General features: G+C 43.5%; 1 protein-coding gene and 1 long non-coding RNA gene across 2 annotated transcripts in view; both read left to right on the forward strand.

The window, feature by feature from the left end:
- LOC108802514 (zinc finger protein 585A-like) overlaps positions 1 to 23,112 on the forward strand; it is a gene marked incomplete at its 3' end in the record, with an annotated part of 58,584 nt that overhangs the window by 15,945 nt on the left and 19,527 nt on the right. The window contains exons 3-5 of the mRNA XM_018574378.1: positions 1,643 to 2,146; positions 10,882 to 11,889; positions 21,051 to 21,560. Coding sequence (XP_018429880.1) covers positions 1,643 to 2,146; positions 10,882 to 11,889; positions 21,051 to 21,560 — 2,022 coding nt within the window. The remainder of the gene's footprint in view (positions 1 to 1,642; positions 2,147 to 10,881; positions 11,890 to 21,050; positions 21,561 to 23,112) is intronic.
- Positions 18,615 to 19,706, forward strand: LOC108802516. The gene is made up of 3 exons (XR_001942227.1): positions 18,615 to 18,638; positions 18,724 to 18,942; positions 19,624 to 19,706. It is a non-coding gene; the product is annotated as an uncharacterized LOC108802516 (long non-coding RNA).

The following is a 23,112-nucleotide window of genomic DNA, read 5'->3' on the forward strand; positions in this document are numbered from 1 at the left end:
AACTAACAATGGGAGAAAAATTGACTTTTTGACTCCTTGTTGTTTAATCTTTTTCTCCAGTAGTTCCTGAGGGTTCACATATCCTGACCATCATTTTTTGTACTTTGTTGCCCGGAGTTAAGATGATAGTTTAAGAAGGTTATTTTTTTTCCAGTCATACGTTCACTGCTTGCTACTCCTGGGCTTGCACAGTTTGTACACAGGAATAGCCACTATGTGCAGTTGTACCTTTTATTTTCCCCAATTTCCAATTTTCCAGAGGCAGGACATGTATCCAGAATTTAAATGCTGTGTCACCCAATGAGAGAACATGATTTTATAGTGAATACGAAAATCTATTCCTCAATATAACGTCATGTGACCAACAAATGAGGAGGAGATACTGTACACCATATGAAGGTCCATCTCCATTCCCCAATATAACGTCATGTCCCCAACAAATAAGGAGGAGATACTGTACACCATATGAAGGTCCATCTTCATTCCCCTCCATAGCCGTGATCAATTTACAAAACTATTTGTCCCAGTGTGTCAGAGTTGTTTTGGGTGTTTTATCCTTTAACTCATTTGTTTTTACATGTCGTGTTACATTGTACCCAATTCCATGCCAAAGCTCTGTGATGACTTCTAGAACCAACATACATGACTCTGATTACTGACGTGTGTAATAATTTCTCTCCAGCAGATGGATGTGATGTCAGCAATACCTCAGAGAGACATCTTATATTATCTGCTGGTTGTAAGTCAGAAGATAATGTCATCACACAGGATTCTCCAGGAGTGAATCCAAACACACAAAATATATATCACAGACCTTCCTGTTTGGAGACATCAATGGATCCCTCTGATCAGGGTGAATCTTCTGATCATTCACATACTATGACTGGAAATATCCATCTAAGATCTCACACCGCAAGAGATCCATCTAATCCCAAGGAATCTTCCTCACCCCATGAAGGAGATCACAGAGGTGAAAATCTTTCCTCACATGCAGTGTGTGGGAAATCTTTAATTGAAAACAAAAACCTTCTTAGACACCAGAGTATGAACATGGATGAGCGAAGCTATTCATGTTCAGAGTGTGGAAAATGTTTCTTTGACAAAAGAGACTTTGTTAAACACCAGAAGATTCACACAGGTGAGCGTCTTTATTCATGTTCAGAGTGCAGAAAATCTTTCACTCGTAAAGGAGTACTTGTTCGACACCAGAGAATTCACACAGTTGTGGGGTCCTATTCATGTTCAGAGTGCGGGAAATCTTTCACTGATAAAGGATACTTTGTTATACATCAGAAAATTCACACGGGTGAGCGACCTCATTCATGTTCAGAGTGCGGGAAATCATTCACTCGTAAAGGAGACCTTGTTAAACACCAGAAAACTCACACAGGTGAGCGTCCTTATTCATGTTCAGAGTGCGGGAAATCTTTCACTCGTAAAGGAGCACTTGTTCGACACCAGATAATTCACACAGCTGTGGGGTCCTATTCATGTTCAGAGTGCGGGAAATCTTTCCCTCGGAAAGGAAACCTTGTTCTACACCAGAGAATTCACACTGGTGAACGTTCTTATTCATGTTCAGAGTGTGGGAAATCATTCATTCATAAAGGAAACCTTGTTAAACACCGGAGGACTCATACAGGTGAGCGTCCTTATTCATGTTCAGAGTGCGGGAAATCTTTCCCTCGGAAAGGAAACCTTGTTCTACACCAGAGAATTCACACTGGTGAACGTTCTTATTCATGTTCAGAGTGTGGGAAATCATTCATTCATAAAGGAAACCTTGTTAAACACCGGAGGACTCATACAGGTGAGCGTCCTTATTCATGTTCAGAGTGCGGGAAATCTTTCACTGATAAAGGACACCTTGTTATACATCAGAAAATTCACACGGGTGAGCGTCCTTATTCATGTTCAGAGTGCGGGAAATCATTCATTGATAAACGAGGCCTTGTTATACACAAGAGAATTCACACAGGTGAGCGACCTTATTCATGTTCAGAGTGCGGGAAATCATTCATTCATAAAGGAGCCCTTGTTGAACACCAGAGAATTCACACAGGTGAGCGACCTTATTCATGTTCAGAGTGCGGGAAATCTTTCATTCAAAAAGGACACCTTGTTATACACCAGAGAATTCACACGGGTGAGCGTCCTTATTCCTATTCAGACTAGAGCGATTCTTCCACCGAGAAACATACTGCGGAGAGTCCTCACCGACTGCGGGAAAAGAAGTCTAAATAGACATCGCCAGCTGGTTCTTATGACAAATGTACGATGGCTTTTCACAGGTGGAACTGTTGAGTGCATAGAACAATTGTAAGATAGTCCATAGAACAACTGTAGGGTATAAAAGAAAAAGGGTGGTCATCAGGAAGAAGGATTCTCCTTACCTCGATGGTAATCATTTTATAACATTGTCATAATGTCATTGTCATATGTCGCATGCATTGTGATGGGTCTTTACATATTGTATGTGTTTCATCTGTCCCCGGTGTTCCTCTCCTCCGCTCCCCATAGCTCAGTGTTCCTCTGTATAGATAGCTCCTCCCTTCCTCATTCTGGTCCAGTTTGCATCTCAGCCCCGTGTCATTTCGTTGAGTGGATCACATTATGATCTTCTGACCTCTCCGATGTTCACTGTTGTAAGATCCTCACAGTTTTGGTTTATACTTCTCAGAGATCTTCAAGGTGTCTTCTGGATGGAGTCACTGTCTGCCAATGCAGCTAAGATTGTTGGTTGTCGCTATCTCGCCACAACTGTAAGTTATAGAGATCACACTTTCAATGCTTAGATTGGAGAGGCCGAAGAGTCTAGTAACTTGACAGGTGACAGAGGCGTGATGTTTCGGTGACACCCATAGAAGGCTATTGATCTAAATTGGGGAACACAAATATGCCTGAACAGGTTCCCAGAGGGGCATCCACCGAGCAGGGTGTCAAAGAGATATTTGGGCAAGCTGCGCTGCATGATAGTAATTGTGAAAGAGTGGGAGGCTAAGGTCACCTTGAATGCTTGACAGAATGCAGACCAGAAGGACTCGGGCAAAATTTTGGCAACAAATTTTTACCCCTGCTGTCCTGCTAAGACAAGTTTCCCAAATTCTTCCCAAGAAGAGAGGAGCAAATAAAGGTGCTGAAAAAGCGACATATATTTTGCCAGATAAAGATAGTGGTAAGAGAGAGTTACAGAGACACCCAGATAAGGCAAGGATTTGGATGCCCAGCTAGATGCAAAAGAGATGTGAAGGCATTCCATAATTTGTGGGGTTAAATACATTCCCGTAGGCTGCAACTTCGAGATATGACAAATCTTGTATTATGACCCCCACCTCCAATTCAAATATTTTTATTGAATGGCTTTAGCCAATGGATCAGAATGTAGTGTGGATGGTGGGAGTAGAGCTGTCAGAGAATGTAGTGTGGATGGTGGAGGAGAGCTGTCAGAGAATGTAGTGTGGATGGTGGAGGAGAGCTGTCAGAGAATGTAGTGTGGATGGTGGAGGAGAGCTGTCAGAGAATGTAGTGTGGATGGTGGAGGAGAGCTGTCAGAGAATGTAGTGTGGATGGTGGAGGAGAGCTGTCAGAGAATGTAGTGTGGATGGTGGAGGAGAGCTGTCAGAGAATGTAGTGTGGATGGTGGAGGAGAGCTGTCAGAGAATGTAGTGTGGATGGTGGAGGAGAGCTGTCAGAGAATGTAGTGTGGATGGTGGAGGAGAGCTGTCAGAGAATGTAGTGTGGATGGTGGGGGAGAGCTGTCAGAGAATGTAGTGCGGATGGGGGGGGGGCTGTCAGAATGTAGTGTAGATGGTGGAGGAGAGCTGTCAGAGAATGCAGTGTGGGTGGTGGGGGAGAGGTGTCAGAGAATGTAGTACAGACATTGTGGAAAGAGGTAGAATACAGGGGCGTAAAGAGTGTTTAGTGATGAGGACAGTGCTAAGAGAATAATGTGTGTTGGGGATGGGGACACTGAGGTTATAAGAATGTCTCTACCAGGGTGTGGGTATTACTGAGGTAATAATGTGTGTTTTGGAGACTTTTGATCATTGCAGTATAAAGCTCCGGAATGGACTGGATCTGATGAGATAATTTATTCCCGGTGATAGGATTCTCCAAAAGTGAAAGTAACAATCTGTGGTATAAATCTGTGCTGTGAGCGGCTGGTCAGGGCTGATCTCTCAGATCTAGGCTCTACTCTATGTACTGATCACTTACAGGAAATGTGGCAGAATCTCCAGGGAGAAGAGGAAGTTTCTCTGTTGATGAAGATAGATGATCCATGGAATAGAGTCACCATACAAGTATGAATTACAGTCATGTCTAATGTGCACATTTACTAGGAAGGGGCGTGACCGATATGAAATAAATGAGTCCGGTGTATATAAGAAATCACTCTATAATATTATCAAAATGTCAGATATCTGTATACAGTAAAGTGTTAATTAAATCACACGTGGGTGCTGAGACACTTCAAAAAACTTAAAGCCTATGATGCCGCTGTCCTCTCAGATAGGAATAGGACCGATCACTATACAGTACAGTCTATGATAGCTCTGTCCTCTCATAGAGGAATAGGACCGATCACTATACAGTACAGTCTATGATATCTCTGTCCTCTCATAGAGGAATATGACCGATCACTATACAGTACAATAAAGATCACAGGCCGGATTAGCAGAGCTGGGGGGGGTTGTTTTTTGGAATGTGGAGAGAAAATGAACGAAATGACGGCCTGCATTTGCTCTGAACTGGGGGACAAGAGAAAGCGAGACTTACTATTAGTAGACCTCATTATCGTCACAAACAGAACCCCCCATTTCACCATCACTTCTGTCACTAATGTACAACAACATGCAGAATTTAGTAACTGACAGAAGGAGCTGAGGGGAGCCTCACATGCAATCAGAGTCCCAGTTTCACATCTTCTCCACTGCGATTGGCTGCACTCCCTCCACAGGAACCAATCACTGGGCGGGATCAGAGTCACCGGGCAGATTCTGGTCTACATAGAGATTTACCTCAGACCTGACCACAGACACCCCCTCTTATGATCCATTTATATATCACTGACATATACCGCAGTGCTGCACACAGAACACTGAGCCAGTCACATCAGTCTCTGTACAGAGGAGCTTACACTCTAATGTCCCCCTACAGTCACACACTATTATTATACATGTATATAGCTCTGACATAATGGAGACTGAAGTATTACGGTGGTAATCTCACTTGGAACCAACACACAGGAAGTGATGTAATGTACAGACGATAAGTGATGAAAAAGAGGAAGTTCCGGGTGAGAGGTGAGTTGGGAGGAAGTAGAGAGGAGACGTTGCTGGAACTGGCTGCAGAGGAGGTAAGAAGATATTATTTTATATTTACACCCGGTAATCCAACTCCTGTATATCCATCGTCTTCCCCCAGATTCACTGAGAGATCTGTTATAGTTTATAGCACAGAGGGACGTAAATATAGAGCCGTCTTTATAGACCGGATACATCCTATAGAACCAATTATCCATCTGTACACTCACAGTCGATGGTTTGTAGTAGAGATAACCCAATAGCAATACTAGTATCAGTATCGGGGCCGGTACAGGACATTTACAGGAGTACTTGTACTAGTGAAAATGCCCCAAGTTTTTAAATAGGTTCGGGCTGATTGTAGAAGTCATCCTGGTGGATCACTTGTACAAGCAGAATGCTCATCTGTCGCCCCTGCTGGCCCCTTCCCTCCAAAGTTCACCCCACCCCTCCAAGGTGCATCCCCATATGGTCCGCCCCCTCCCAGCCGTGGTTTTCATGCTCCCCCGCTCTTCTCGGGGACCCGGGACCACGGCAAAACAGTTTAGGATGGAGAGCGAGAAGCAGACCGGAACATTTCGTTCTCCTCTCTGCTCTGTGATCAGAATTATTGATTAATAAAACAGCTCGTCTTCAGCAAAATGATAAAACAAATAGCACTCCTCTTCAGTACACATGAATCAGTGGCTCACCGCCTCGGTAGGCTTTTCCAACACCAGGGTTAGAGTCCCAGTCAGCTCCAGAAGATTGCAACACAGGCCCCGGCGCCCAGCAGCAGTGTCTCAGCAATCAGCAGACCATAGCACAGCACAGCCATGTGTCCAGCTTCTAACACACCTCACAGACCACTGCAGACTGGCTTCCTGTGCTCTTTAAACCACTCCGAGCTGGTGGGTTAACCCTTTCCATTCCAAAACCTGTTTTAACATCCCTCTTTAAGGGACCATTGCCTCACATTTTCTGCATTTGTATTTTTACATAGAAAATATCACCCTAGCTAAAAGAAAAACTTAATATAATTAAGGACTAATTTCAATCGGACAATGAACATGATAGCATATAGAGTGCAGTGGTCCGGACTATGTACAGCAGGGGTGCCCACAAGGTCGATCGATCGCAATGTCCTCTCCTCCCGCCGCTTCTCTAGATCTCCGCTGCTCTCCCCAGCGGGGATCCGAGAAGAAGTGAAGGAACCGGCGGCGGGGGAGGGCGGAGGACGGAGCCGCTGTCACAGAACTAATGCAGAGCAGTGAGGAGAGAGACGCTCGGCCAGGATCTGACAGCCGGCGCCTCTCTCTCTCCTTACTGCTTGTCCGTTCTGTCACAGCGGCTCCGCGCCCAACCCCCCCACCCCGCGCCTGAAGTGCTCTTTCACTTCTCGTCGGACCCCCCACTGCCTCTACCCGGGAGAAGAGGGGGGATCCAGAGGAGAAGCTGAGCCCCCTTGTGCGTGGATGAGCGGCAGAGGATCGGTACATGTCAGTAGTATGTACCAATCCTCTGTGTAGGACAAACACTGGAGCGATCGGCTGATCACTCCGACGTGTGGACCTGTATTGAAGTAATTGGCATCGCCAACATTGCGAACGCCCGCATTCGGAACGCAGGCACGTTAGTGCCTGCATTCCGGTCCAGTGCGATCTGCAAAAATAGTGCTTGCAGCATTTTTGCGGATCGCACTGGACTGGAACACAGGCACTAATGCAGGCGATCGCACTGTGGGCGAGGGGCCTGCCTGCGGAGCCTGGCTGCGGTGCCATTGACTTCAATGCACCTCCCGCCCCTGAACGCAGGTGTTTTTTCGTTGGTAGATCTCAATGAGCTCGTCATTTGAAAAGTAGATCTCCACACGAAAAATAGTGGGCGCCCCCGATGTACAGCATTGCATTTAATGGTGGGGTCAGGAGTATATAACATACAACATATAGTGTGACGGACAGGAAATAGAGCTCCTTCCATTGTTGGTCAGCGGGTGCAATAATAAGCCCCATTGTTGTCTATGACAGAAATATTAAACCTCAGCTTTGGTGTGCAGTGGTCATCTGAATGAATGGAACTATGCCGTCACTGTTGGGCAAATCATTTCACCTGACAGAGCCTACATAAGTGCAGAATGCAGAGAGCGCTCTTGCAGCCACTTCCATTCTTCACAATGTCCTGGGTCTTGTGGGGCATGAATACTGTGGGATAGTGTCCAAAATTGCAGAACTGTCCCACAAGGTCTCATATTCTGAGCAATTCGGGATTTGTCTAATGAAAGTCTTTTTTCAAACACGTGACTCTTGAACACGTAATCCTTGTTATCTTCTCACTTCAGACAGGATTACCGAATAGTGACTGTATCATTGCGTGTGTCAGGTTCCTATAAGGTGTCACTGTGTATTTCTTCATGGAGAAACACAAGGATCTCTACAAGGACGTCGTGATGGAGAATGAACCGCCCCTCACATCACCGGGTAAGAGGAGAGAGCAGTACGGAGGGTCCACCTAGATCCCCCATCATCTGATACACACATAGAAACAATGTATTCAGTCAGTGTGTGTGTTTCCTACAGATGGATCCAGTAAGAGGAACCCACCAGAGAGATGTCCCCGTCCTCTGTATTCATAATAGGGGATACTTTTTGACCTCTTCATCATCTATGTAGTTACATCTGATCTCATTGTTCTCAATATTCAGGGTATAAACCAGAGTGATTGTGATAATGATGTTAAAGAAGAGATAAAAGAGGAGGAGGAGGTTGGTGTGATGGAGGAGTTTTCAGAAGAACACAAAGACCCCTTCAATGAAGTCATGATGGAGCCATTATATGAAACAAACCCACCACAGAGATGTCCTCTGTATTCCCGGGATTCCACACAGGAAGATCTCACCATCCCCCACCATGATCAGGTAGGTGGGACTCGGTGTATAGAACACAGAAGTGATAGTGAACTTTGTGAGACAACATTCTTCTATGTAGTCTGTTGGTTTAAAGTTTATATCTGAAATGTAGCCTTCCACCCATTCCACCCTCTCCATTTCAGCTTTCCCTTGCTCCACCCTCCACTTTTATTATTTTAAAAAATGTATAAACATGGAGATCAACTATAAAGTACTACTACGCTGGTATATGGTTCCTGCGAGAGTAGCCAAATTCCGACCCCAAACCTCTCCACTTTGCTTCCGAGGATGCCTGGATCAGGGCACCTTCTTCCACATATGGTGGCAGTGCCCAAAAGTTGCTAAGTTTTGGGACTGGGTATTTACTATACTTTCGTTATTATTTCAGAGGCCATTGACTAAGGATCCCACCTTTGCCCTTCTAAATTGTAAACCGGTAGGCCTACCTACAGCGACCTTCAAACTAAGCCTCCATGTTTTGACGGCGGCCAAAAGAGAGATAGCCAAGTCCTGGCTATCCAGCTCGCTCAGTATTTCCAGCCAATGTACATGCCTTTTGGTATTTCCATACCAAAAGGCATGTACATTGAACAATGTCGCACGAGAAGCAGACAGCTCAAACGGAAAATACCATGCACAAATTTGAGAGAATATGGTCCCCCTGGATAGAAAATTTCCTACCCGCTGAAATCAATCATCACCTTCTAACCCTATGATAGGAATTCCTGGCAACTGCTCTATAGCACTTCACCTCTTCCCACTCGCTACCTGACACTACCCACCCCTTTCTCTTCACTCCTCTTCTTCCCCACCTCTCACTGCCCACATGAGTCATTTCCCCTACAAGCCACCATTTGTACTTCCACCATACTGTATGTCGGTCCCTGGAATCTGCCCTCTCTGTCTTGTCCCCATGTGCTGTAACCTCTTTGCTGATTCCATGTATGTATTTACCATCAAGATGACTAAGCTATATTTCATGGCTGTAAGCCATAATGTACCCACCTGACATACGCCCTAACTTACTGGAATCCACGCCTGTCTACACTTGCCCCCCCCCCTACCTGTTAGTCCCCTGAGGCTAATTCACTTGAATTACAGATCCAGCTCCAGATCCATGCAGAATATCTTTTATTATATCTTGAAGTACTATGACTATATATTACGGTGTAATGTTACTTTATTGTTTTCTTACCTCCAATAAAAATTTATATGGAAAAAAAAAATGTATAAACTCAATTTTCTACAATGGGTCTTGGGTCCAGTCATGAGACATCATAGATAGGCTCTGCCATTGTGCTCTCCAAAGGGCACATGCTGAAATAAGTGGTGCTGTTCTTTGCTTCTGTGAGTCCATGCTGGCGTGATGATGCGCCCTCAAGGTGAGGATCCTTGGCTCCCGGGCTCAGAGGAAATAGGAAGGAGACCTGCCCTCAAATGGGCAGAGCAGGAGACTTGATATTTCTCTGCTGTAGGTCAGTTACACGTACAAGTCTTGTCCCGTCCCCAGTCTTTGACTGGACAGTAAAATGAGAAGCAGCAGACTTTTTCTCTCTCTCCCAGTCTAAGCTTTGCTGTACAGGGACTGCAGGAACCTGATACCAGGTCACATTCAGGTACTAACAATGTTTAAATTAAAAAAACAAACGAATGCAGAGCTGCATTCCTTTGTGTCTTTTATATCTCCCCGGAGTTCAGCTTTATGAGATGTTTTCTATTATTTTGGGGTTTAGGGTGAAGATAGGAACAATATAAAAGCTGAGGTTAAAGAGGAAGAAGTGGAGACGTATGTGGGGGGTGACCGGCCGTCCACGGAGGAGGTCGGGATGATGATGAAAAGTGATCAGGATGACATTTCTCTACCGATCAACACAAGTAAGTAACAGACACTATGGAGGGAACAGGTCACAGTTCTATGTCACTTCTCAGTAGAAGGTGCGACATTTAAGGGATCATGTTGGAGAATTATCAAATCTTCACATCATCAGATAAGATGAGACTGAATTATAAATGGTGGACCATCAAAGTTGGGAAGAAGATTCCCCAGAAGAAGTCTTCTCCCCTATTGTAGGATGAAGGGGTCGTCATCTCCTGATTAGTGTTAGGAAGGTTGGGGGTCATTTACAGCAAATAAACTCTCATCAAATGTTCTACATACAGATGTTGGGTCCATTGTCATCAGGGCCAGTGCTAGGATTATTGCCTACACAGGCAAGGTGCAATTTTTCAGAGGCAGGACATGTATCCAGAATTTAAATGCTGTGTCACCCAATGAGAAAACATGATTTTATAGTGAATACGAAAATCTATTCCTCAATATAACATCATGTGACCAACAAATGAGGAGGAGATATTGTACACCATATGAAGGTCCATCTCCATTCCTCAATATAACGTCATGTCCCCAACAAATGAGGAGGAGATACTGTACACCCTATGAAGGTCCATCTCCATTCCTCAATATAACGTCATGTCCCCAACAAATGAGGAGGAGATACTGTACACCATATGAAGGTCCATCTCTATTCCCCAATATAACATCATGTGACCAACAAATGAGGAGGAGATATTGTACACCATATGAAGGTCCATCTCCATTCCTCAATATAACGTCATGTCCCCAACAAATGAGACAGTGTGGAAAATGTTTCATTCGCAAAGGAGATTTTCTTTTACACCAGAAGAGTCACAGAGATGAGCGACCTCATTCATGTTCAGAGTGCGGGAAATCTTTCACTCAGAAAGGAGCCCTTATTCAACATCAGAGAATTCACACTGGTGAGCGTCCTTATGCATGTTCAGAGTGCGGGAAATCTTTCATTCAGCAAGGAGCCCTTATTCAACATCAGAGAATTCACACAGGTGAGCGTCCTTATTCATGTTCAGAGTGCGGGAAATCATTCATTCATAAAGTAAACCTTGTTGTACACCAGAGATTTCACACTAGTGAGCGTCCTTATTCATGTTCAGAGTGTGGGAAATCTTTCACTCAGAAAGGAGCCCTTATTAAACATCAGAGAATTCACACAGGTGAGCGTCCTTATTCATGTTCAGTGTGCAGGAAATCTTTCACTTATAAAGTAGTACTTGTTAAACACCTGAGAACTCACACTGATGAGCGTCCTTATTCATGTTCAGAGTGCGGGAAATCTTTCGTTCAGCAAGGACACCTTGTTATACACCAGAGAATTCACACAGGTGAGCGTCCTTATTCATGTTCAGAGTGCAAGAAATCTTTCATTCATAAAGGAGACCTTGTTAAACACCAGAAAATTCACACGGGTGAGCGTCCTTATTCCTGTTCAGAGTGCGGGAAATCATTCATCAATAAAATATACCTTGTTATACACCAGAGAATTCACACGGGTGAACAACCTTATTCCTGTTCAGAGTGCGGGAAATCATTCATCAATAAAATATACCTTGTTATACACCAGAGAATTCACACGGGTGAACAACCTTATTCCTGTTCAGAGTGCGGGAAATCTTTCACTCGGAAAGCAACCCTTGTTAAACACCAGAGAATTCACACTGATGAGCGTCCTTATTCATGTTCAGAGTGTGGGAAATCTTTCACTCGGAAAGCAACCCTTGTTAGACACCAGAGAATTCACACTGGTGTGCGTCCTTATTCATGTTCAGAATGCGGGAAATCATTTACTCGGAAAGGAGACCTTGTAAAACACCATAAAATTCACACAGGTGAGCGTCCTTATTCATGTTCAGACTACAGCAAATCTTTCACCAAGAAACATACTGCAGAGCGTCCTCACTGACTGCGGGAAAAGAAGTCTAAATAGACATCGCCAGCTGGTTCTTTTGACAAATGTACGATGGTTTTTCACAGGTGGAACTGTTTAGTGCATAGAAAAATTGTAAGATAGTCCATAGAACAACTGTAGGGTATAAAAGAAAAAGGGTGGTCATCAGGAAGAAGGATTCTCCTTACCTCGATGGTAATCATTTTATAACATTGTCATAATGTCATATATTTATACCATTAAAGTGTGCACTTTATCATTTTGTGCATCAATTTTCCGTTTGAATTGCATTCTTTTGTTTTGCCATAATTATAAATACTAGTCCTCTGTCCTCAGTCCTCTTCGTCATGTTTTGGTGCAGCTTCCACCGTTCACATTCTCCTTTTTTTAAATACATTTTTCATTTGAGGTTACAAAAGACAAATAGCAGGAATACAGAAACATGTAAATAACACAACAGCCATGAGTGCCCATAGTACAAAGAACAACATACAGGTGGTACAAGCACCCGGAACAGACCATACAGTCCTGAGTATTGAGAAATGAACATCCTATGGCAGTCTCGGCTCCTCTCCGTAGACCTGTGAGGCCCGATGTGGGAAGTTATAGAGTCAATGCAGCCGATGCATACCGTATATGTTCATATATATAAAGGAAATATCAAACACGACTTAGAGTGACTGCAGATGATTTTCAGAGAATTCTCTTCCAATAAAGGAAATGTAGACGTAGAACCAGTAAGAAGAATAGCAAGACAAGAACAGAGTGAAAGCAAAGGGATAGACACAAGATAAAAGGTTAAAGTCAGAGCAATGAGAAGACCAGAGCCGTCCCTCCATCCGCATCTCAAAACACGAAGCCCTACTGAGGAGCCACTCTTCATGAGGTCAGGACATCCTGGTGTGGTAGAGAAATCTTTCCACTAAAACCACGATCTCCGATATCCCTGGTCTACAAGGAGGAAACCTCGGAAATTAAAGTAGCTAAATTTTACCAGAATTGGGTCACAAATAAAGGAAAATTAAGTCCTGAGTAGTAATTGGCTCCAGTTTCCAAGATACAGCTTCAGGTCAAAATTGCATCATAATAATTCATAATTACGAGGGGGAATGGGCGATTATGCTCCATAACTTTTCTGCAAAATGTGATATGTATTAATTAGGGCTGCGGAAATTAACGATTAATCCCTCGATTAATCGTTAATTTTTTTGATCGATCAAAATTATTTTGATCGACCAAAGTTCTTTTGATCCGTACTCACCTCTCCGGTCTTCCGTCGGAGATCCGGTGACGTCACGGACATCGACGTCACCGGACTCCTTCCCCAAGTGGCTCTGTCGGCTAACGAAGGGAAGGGGGAGGAGTCCGGTGACGTCACGCTTCAGCGACCAGGGAAATGGTTTGAGGTGGATATGAGGCCTTAGCTGTTGACTTTTGAAAGTAAGTAGAAATGTCCAAGTCGGTTTACTCCTTAGTGTACTTAAAGTGTTTGTTACCCCAAAATATAATATTCCATATAGGTGTTGTGTTATACATTTACTTCCTACTAAATGTAGCCTGAAACGTTTTTGTTTTTTTATTGCCTATGTTTTTGCTAAATACCTATTGATCCCGCTAGTTCCCCATGGTTTCTATTTCAGACTTACCACGCTAGGCACGGAAGCAGATCCATCCTAGTGTGGTCAGTTTGCATTACTTCTCTTGATTTGGGATCTACTGGATGCTGTACCAATGCAGGATGTGCCTGTGGTTCTACAGTCAGATTCAGCTGCTACGTCCCTGTCCACCCCTCCACAGTTGGCAGGTGGTAGGAGGCACGCGGTCTGCAGAGTTCTTTGTATAATGTTGGCAGAAGGTGTTGATGGAATCTGCCGGGTGTTTCATGCAGGCACTGCTGTGGGAAAGGTATTGTGACCACAGCGAAAAACACCTTAAGAAAAGGTATCCGTCTATATATCATTTATTTATTTTTTATTGAAAGTGGAGCTGAGTGTGTTTAATAGTTCCTAGTGTCTTTGTGTGTTGTTTACAACTTTCACATACATTTTAAGGCTGCACAACTCAGAACAAAGGTTAATTTTCTAAAAAAGAATCATTCCTGCAGCTTGAAAAGTGCATTATTACAGTAATGTGCACTTGTGTGCATGGACCCTGAAGCTTTCTAAAGCCTGCTGAGGGTTGCTTTCAGTAAGCTTCTACAAAGCTGCCCAAAGCTTGCTGAAAGCTTTGCAAATGCTCTGTTAATGGTTTCTTTACACACTGTTCCTATACAAACTGAAACTTGTGTTTAAAAGGCCTGTCAGGAAGCAAAACTCTTACTTTAGCTGGATTGGAGGGAAGTAGTGCTTGTTCCAGGACACATATTTGTCATAGAATTATTACTTCATTGCTGTGCTTTATGTGTATAGGCCAATGTAGTTGGATCTGTATGTGCGTTAGAATTAATCGAAATTAATCGATTAAAAAAAATTTTGATTAATCGAACAGGAAATTTTTAATCATTACCAGCCCTAGTATTAATGAGAATGAAGGATTTTTTAGTACACTGGCTTGTAGCCTTCGGCTGGTTTACAATATTTATTGGTCCACTTGTTTAAACTAGATTTTACACCACATTTCTCACAAATATTTTATTCACACGAAAATACACATTTTTTATTTTACACATTTTTTATTTTATTTATTTATATTTATAATCACATATCACCATATTTAATCAATACCTAATTAGGCACGAACTTATGTTATTCCCCTTATTGATATGTATTTAAGTGTACAGTTGTAATAAGGATTTGATCACTGGCACTCACGTGTTCGTATTCAGTTTGTGATATTTCACATTTTTACACATAATTTAATAGGTGGAACACGCAAAACCAAGTGCAGCACACCGGCCCACACTTAATGAGAAAGAAGTCACACCCATCATTATAAATGTATCTTTTTATGGATACCAATAACATAACTTTCCATCCATGTATTAGTTTTTCATGATACCACTCTGCAAGAGGTTCCACTGTTGTAATCTGGAGCCCAGATTACTCTTAGGCAGGATCAAATCCCTGACCAGGCCACTCTGTGAAATGAGATGTGGTTCAGGAGGAGCCTACGGTGGGCTACTGTTTGAGTTCCGCTGACATCGACGGCCCCGGATCAGCTGCATCCTGCTCATCGTCTTTATCATCATCTGAGTCTAGAGAGTAGGATTCTGGTGGATCTGGAACAGGCAAGTCCTCACCATGGGGTACAGGACGCAGTGCAGATGGAATGTTTGGATATTCCACGGTCCTCTTCTTCTTTCTTGAGATCCCTTTTGCATTTGGGGAACCATGCAGCAATAGCAGTCGCTACTATGATTGGTGGGTTCCCTCCGCACCATTGGGACTGTGAAAGGCATGGACTTCTTCTTGTTTAGCCAATGACACAGATAAGTAATACAACTATAACGAGGGGCCCGACTCTTGTCCTGATCCCCTATTTTGCATCCAAAATATAGGTGGTATGCCTTTTTTACCACTGCCGTCATGCTGCACTTTTGAGATGCAAATGGAACCTCGCCACAAATGTAGTAGAAGTTAGATGCGTCGTTTACACGGTTTCAAGGCATCTTGGCTTCTGAGGGAAAATATCACGCAACTGTTCCTTGGAAATGTTAGTCCATGACACTTTTACAGGCCACCAGATGTAACTGTATGACGCGTAGATCTGACCAAGACAAATGTACCTTGCAATAAAAGAACAATAAATGACAGTTGGGTGATAATCTTTAGTCTCAAAGTGAAGATAAATTTATACACTTCCATGTGGTACCATTTTTCATTGTTCTACCGTACTTTGTGGAGAGGTTACGAGGCATCATGATCATCAGACACCTCCCTCCCTTGTAGACAAATATGCCCATCTCTGTATAAATCTTTATCTGGAAAACTTTAGCCAACCATCAGCACCTTGATTCTGATTCATCTCATCAAAATATGTAAGAAGTCACAGATTTTATCTCGGAGGTCGATCATTTCCCAAAATTTGTAGACCAGTGCATTTATCATGCGATCCTCTTGAGAACAAACCTGGATCCCCCCATTGGATCCCCCCATTCATTCAATCTCATTGACCATGTTAATGCACATTAGCATGGGGGGACATGTCTGCCTCCACCATTCAGGTATACAACTTCTCGCTGCATCAACAAGACATTGTAGTATCGATATTTCTGTAGACACGTCTCGGTATAGAATTTTGTGATGTATTAAAACAAAACAAAAAACGGTTCTTTGGGAATCAGAAAATCAGTAAATGTCAGAAAAATGCACATAACTTCTGACCAGAAATATCCGAGGTCTTTGCAGGTCAAGAAACTGTGTAGCAGATTCCCTTTTTCCTGGCCACAACGCCAACATTTATTCGGGAACATTCGAGAATACCTGAGGTGTCCTATACTATCGAGTCTGAAGATTAAAGCCTGATTCCTGGTATATTGTGCTAACAGAGGTCTTCTGAGTGAAGAACATGATCCTGTCTATAGCATCCGATGTAAACTGAAGTCTTCTTCCCATTGGGTAATGTACGAGAGAGAGAGAGAGAGAGGCCAACAGATGGGGAGTTTAGTAAGTGGTACACCATACAGCATGTCTAAGTTTGACAACAGCTAACCTCGAACACTGTCAAAGGGCGAGAAATCCCCCCGCTGGAGGCAATGGCTGCGGAAAATGGGACAATTGCTCCAAAATCCTAGTATCACGTACCTGAATGGAGACCCAACGGAGAAGGGTCACCCTAGATGACACCTATATATCATTACAATGGGCTCAACCCAAAAACCTAACACACACCAGGATATGGATCTTTATTCACTTTTAATAACTTATTGTAATTTTAATTGAAGTTCAATGAGATCAGAAAATGAAAGTCACATGACTAAAATAAAACTCCTTATGCTTGTATTGAAGCTTTGTAAAATAAGCCCACTAGGTGGTATTTCAAGTTTTAGTTTGTTTTCTAAAACAGTTTCTTATTTAGTTTCACTTTTAATTAATAAAAATAAATCACATTGTATTTTTTCATTTTATTTCGTTATTGTCTGGATTTGATGTGAGGTATAATCTGTGTGTAGTCATGGAGGTAACGTAACAGAGAAATAGACCACAAGGCAGCGAGCACAATGATGAAACATAACGGAGACTGAAGTATTTATATTCAACAAAAGGTGGTGATCTCACTTGGAAGACACCTACAGAAAGTGATGTAAATTACAGACAAGAAGTGATGTAAAGTACAGACAGGAAGTGATGTAAGAGTGAGGTTGGAAGTGATTTGGGAGGAGGTAAAGAGGAGACATTGCTTAAACCAGCTGCAGAGGAGGTAATAAGATAATATTTTATATTTACAACCGGTAAACATTTCCATATCCATCACCTGCCTCCAAGTTCACTGTGAGGCCTGTTATGATTTATAGCATACATGCACATAACTATAGAACCATTTATCCAACTGTCCATCCAGAGCTGCTATTTATAGACCGGATACATCCTAAATATAGAGCCATTTATCCAACTGTCCATCCAGAGCCACCATTTATAGACCGGATACATCCTAAATATAGAGCCATTTATCCAACTGTCCATCCAGAGCCACCATTTATAGACCGGATACATCCTAAATATAGAGCCATTTATCCAACTGTCCATCCAGAGCCACCATTTATAGACCGGATACATCCTAAATATAGAGCCATTTATCCAACTGTCCATCCAGAGCCACCATTTATAGACCGGATACATCCTAAATATAGAGCCATTTATCCAACTGTCCATCCAGAGCCACCATTTATAGACCAGATACATCCTAAATATAGAGCCATTTATAGACTGGATACATCCTAAATATGGAGCCATTTATCCAACTGTACATTCACAGTCGATGGTTTGTAGTAGAGATATCCAGATACCAATACTAGTATCGGTATCGGGGCCGATACGGGCATTTTCATGAGTACTTGTAGCTCCTTCCATTGTTGGTCAGCGGGTGCAATAATAAGCCCCATTGTTGTCTATGAGAGAAATATTAAACCTCAGCTTTGGTGTCCAGTGGTCATCTGAATGAATGGAACTATGCCGTCACTGTTGGGCAAATCATTTCACCTGACAGAGCCGGCATAAGTGCAGAATGCAGAGAACCCTTTTGCAGTCAATCCCACTCTTCACAATGTCCTGGATCATGTGGGACATGAATACTGTGGGATTGTGTCCAAAATTGCAGAACTGTCCCACAAGGTCTCATATTCTGAGCAATTCGGGATTTGTCTAATGAAAGTCTTTTTTCAAACACGTGACTCTTGAACACGTAATCCTTGTTATCTTCTCCCTTCAAACAGGATTACAGAATAGTGACTGTATCATTGCGTGTGTCAGGTTCCTATAAGGTGTCTATTTCTTCATGGAGGAACACGAGGATCTCTACAAGGACATCATGATGGAGAATGAGCCGCCCCTCACATCTCGGGGTAAGAGGAGAGAGCAGTACGGAGGGCCCACCTAGATCCCCCATCATCTGATACACACATAGAAACAATGTATTCAGTCAGTGTGTGTGTTTCCTACAGATGGATCCAGTAAGAGGAACCCAACAGAGAGATGTCCCCGTCCTCTGTATTCCCGGGATTCCACACAGGAAGATCTCACCGTCTCACATAAGGTGAAATAATAGATAATAGGAGATACTTTTTCACCTGATCATTGGCTATGTAGTTACATCTGATCTCATTGTTCTCAATATTCAGGGTATAAACCAGAGTGATTGTGATAATGATGTTAAAGAAGAGATAAAAGAAGAGGAGAAGGTTGGTGTGATGGAGGAGTTTTCAGAAGGACACAAAGACCCTTTCAAGGATATGATCATGGAGCCATTCAGTGACATAAACTCACCAGAGAGATGTCCCCGTCCTCTGTATTCCCGGGATTCCACACAGTAAGATCTCACCATCCCCCACCATGATCAGGTATGTGGGACTCGGTGTATAGAACACAGAAGTGATAGTGAACTTTGTGAGACAACATTCTTCTATGTAGTCTGTTGGTTTAATGTTTACATCTGAAATGTAGCCTCCCACCCATTCCACCCTCTCCAATTCAGCTTCCCCTTGCTCCACCCTCCACTTTTGTTATTTTAAAAAAATGTATAAACAACATTTTCTTCCATGGGTCTTGGGTCCAGTCATGTGACATCATAGATAGGCTCCTTGCTTATGCCCTCCAAAGGGCTGAAATATGTGGTGCTGTTCTTTGCTTCTATGAGTCCATGCTGGTGGGATGATGCGCCCTCAAGGTGAGGGTCCTTGGCTCCCGGGCTCAGAGGAAATAGGAAGGAGACCTGCCCTCAAATGGGCAGAGCAGGAGACCTGCTATTTATCTGCTGTAGGTCAGTAACACATATAGGTCTTCTCCCTCACCCATTCTTTGACTGGACAGTAAAATGAGAAGCAGCAGACTGTTTCTCTCTCTCCCAGTCTAAGCTTTGCTGTACAGGGACTGCAGGAACCTGATACCAGGTCACATTCAGGTACTAACAATGTTTGCATTAAAAAAAACTAAAACAAATACAGAGCTGCCTTCCTTTGTGTCTTTTATACCCCCCCCGGAGTTCAGCTTTATGACATGTTTTCTATTATTTTGGGGATTAGGGTGAAGAACGGATCAATATAAAAGCTGTGATTAAAGAGGAAGAAGTGGAGACGTATGTGGGGGGTGACCGGCCGCCCACGGAGGAGGTCCGGATGATGATGAAAAGTGATCAGGATGACATTTCTCTACCGATCAACACAAGTAAGTAACAGACACTATGGAGGGAACAGGTCACAGTTCTATGTCACTTCTGAGTAGAAGGTGTTACGTTTAAGGGATCATGTTGGAGAATTATCAGATCTTCTCATCATCAGATAAGATGAGACTGAATTATAAATGGTGGACCATCAAAGTTGGGAAGGAGATACCCCAGAAGAAGTCATCTCCCCTATTGTAGGATGAAGGGGTCGTCATCTCCTGATTAGTGTTAGGATGGTTGGGGGTCATTTACAGCAAATAAACTCACATCAAATGTTCTACATACAGATGTTGGGTCCATTGTCATGGAGGAATGATGGTTCTGAGATCATCGTCAATATAGTCTGTGCCAGATGTGTTCCTTGACATTTCATGAAGTTGTATGGGCACAGCAGAATTCCCCCTTACATTGTTGGCCCGATTAGGGCGCATCCTTACAATAATTGTCCCCATCAGAGTATCCCCTATATTAACATTACAGTATGTAGGGGGTTAATCCCCTATATTAACATTACAGTATGTAGAGGTAGCTAATAATCAGTTGTCCCCTTTAAAGTGCCCCTTTTTATTATAGTCCCCACATTTGTCCCCAACAAATGAGGAGGAGATACTGTAAACCATATGAAGATCCATCTCCTTTCCTCAATATAACATCATGTGACCAACAAATGAGGAGGAGATACTGTACACCATATGAAGGTCCATCTCCATTCCTCAATATAATGTCATGTCCCCAACAAATGAGGAGGAGATACTGTACACCATATGAAGATCCATCTCCATTCCTCAATATAACGTCATGTGACCTGCAAATGAGGAGGAGATACTGTACACCAGGGCTCAAAATTTCCACTCGCCTGCTCGCATTTGGCGAGTGGAAATGCAGTGCAGGCGAGTGGAAATTACTGTCAGGCTTGCGGTCGCAGATCGCGTACCTGACTCGTGGGAGCAGCTGCTTCTGCTGGTCTGTCTCCCTTCCTTTCGGCCCCAGCTCTTCAGTGAGCTCCGGGTCGAAAACGTAGTGATTAGTAATGTCTGCAGACCTTACTAATCGCACTAATCACCAGGGATCTGCCTGCTCTTCTCCTCCCTGCAGAAAGACAAGCAGGTGAGGGGGCTTCCTTGTTTTACTTTACATGGTGGGGGACAGGGGGCTTCTTATTTTATGTGTGAAACCTTCATAGACACATAAGTATGAACATGGATGAGCGTCCTTATTCATGTTCAGAGTGCGGGAGATGTTTCATTCGCAAAAGAGACCTTGTTAAACACCAGAATATTCACAGAGGTGGGCGACCTCATTCATGTTCAGAGTGCGGGAAATCATTCATTAAGAAAGGAGACCTTGTTAAACACCAGAGAAATCACACTGATGAGCGTCCTTATTCATGTTCGGAGTGCGGGAAATCATTCATTCAGAAAGGAAACCTTGTTGTACACCAGAGAATTCACACTGATGAGCGTCCTTATTCATGTTCGGAGTGCGGGAAATCATTCATTCATAAAGGAGCCCTTGTTAAACATCAGAGATTACACACTGGTGAGCGTCCTTTTTCATGTTCAGAGTGCGGGAAATCTTTCACTTATAAAGGAGCCCTTGTTGAACACCAGAGAATTCACACAGGTGAGCATCCTTATTCATGTTCGGAGTGCGGGAAATCATTCATTTATAAAGGAGCCCTTGTTAAACATCAGAAATTTCACACTGGTGAGCGTCCTTATTCATGTTCAGAGTGCGGGAAATCTTTCACTTATAAAGGAGCCCTTGTTATACACCAGAGGATTCACACTGATGAGCGTCCTTATTCATGTTCAGAGTGCGGGAAATCTTTCACTCGGAAAGCAACCCTTGTTAACCACCATAAAATTCACACACATGAGCGTCCTTATTCATGTTCAGACTACAGCAAATCTTCCACCGAGAAACATACTGTGGAGCGTCCTCACTGACTGCGGGAAAAGAAGTCTAAATAGTTGATGATGATAGTAATTGTGAAAGAGTGGGAGGCTAAGGTCACCTTGAATGTTTGACAGATGCAGAATGTTTGACAGAATGCAGACCAGAAGGACTCGGGCAAAATTTTGGCAAGAAATTTTAACCCTGCAAACTAAGACAAGTTTCCCAAATTCTTCCCAAGAAGAGAGGAGCAAAAAGCGACATATATTTTTCCAGATACAGATTGTGGTAAGAGGGAGTTACAGAGACACTTAGGTAAGGCAAGGATTTGGATGCCCAGCTAGATGCAAAAGAGTTTAGAAGGGATTCCATCATTTGTGGGGTTAAAGAAATTCCCGTAGGCTGCAACTTGGAGATATGACAAATCTTGTATTGTGACCCCCACCTCCAATTCAGATATTTTGATTTATTGGCTTTAGCCAATGGATCAGAATGTAGTGTGGATGGTGGAGGAGAGCTGCCAGAGAATGTAGTGTGGATGGTGGGGGGAGAGGTGTCAGGGAATGTAGTGTGGATGGTGGAGGAGAGCTGTCAGAGAATGTAGTGTGGATGATGGAAGAGAGCTGTGAGAGAATGTAGTGTGGATGGGGGGAGGAGAGATGTCAGAGAATGTGGTGTTGATGGTGGGAGGGGAGCTGTCAGAGAATGTAGTATGGATGGTGGGGGGAGAGCTGTCAGAGAATGTAGTGTGGATGATGGAAGAGAGCTGTGAGAGAATGTAGTGTGGATGGGGGGAGGAGAGATGTCAGAGAATGTGGTGTTGATGGTGGGAGGGGAGCTGTCAGAGAATGTAGTATGGATGGTGGGGGGAGAGCTGTCAGAGAATGTAGTGTGGATGATGGAAGAGAGCTGTGAGAGAATGTAGTGTGGATGGGGGGAGGAGAGATGTCAGAGAATGTGGTGTTGATGGTGGGAGGGGAGCTGTCAGAGAATGTAGTATGGATGGTGGGGGGAGAGCTGTCAGAGAATGTAGTGTGGATGATGGAAGAGAGCTGTGAGAGAATGTAGTGTGGATGGGGGGAGGAGAGATGTCAGAGAATGTGGTGTTGATGGTGGGAGGGGAGCTGTCAGAGAATGTAGTATGGATGGTGGGGGGAGAGCTGTCAGAGAATGTAGTGTGGATGATGGAAGAGAGCTGTGAGAGAATGTAGTGTGGATGGTGGAAGAGAGCTGTGAGAGAATGTAGTGTGGATGGTGGAAGAGAGCTGTGAGAGAATGTAGTGTGGATGGTGGGAGGAGAGCTGTCAGAGAATGTATTGTGGATGGTGGAAGAGAGCTGTCAGAGAATGTAGTGTGGATGATGGAAGAGAGCTGTGAGAGAATGTAGTGTGGATGGTGGAAGAGAGCTGTGAGAGAATGTAGTGGGGATGGTGGGGGGGGGGTGGTCGGGGAA

Source organism: Nanorana parkeri, unplaced genomic scaffold (assembly GCF_000935625.1).
Source record: "Nanorana parkeri isolate BGI_ZX_2015 unplaced genomic scaffold, ASM93562v1 scaffold2911, whole genome shotgun sequence".
NCBI lineage: Eukaryota > Metazoa > Chordata > Amphibia > Anura > Dicroglossidae > Nanorana > Nanorana parkeri.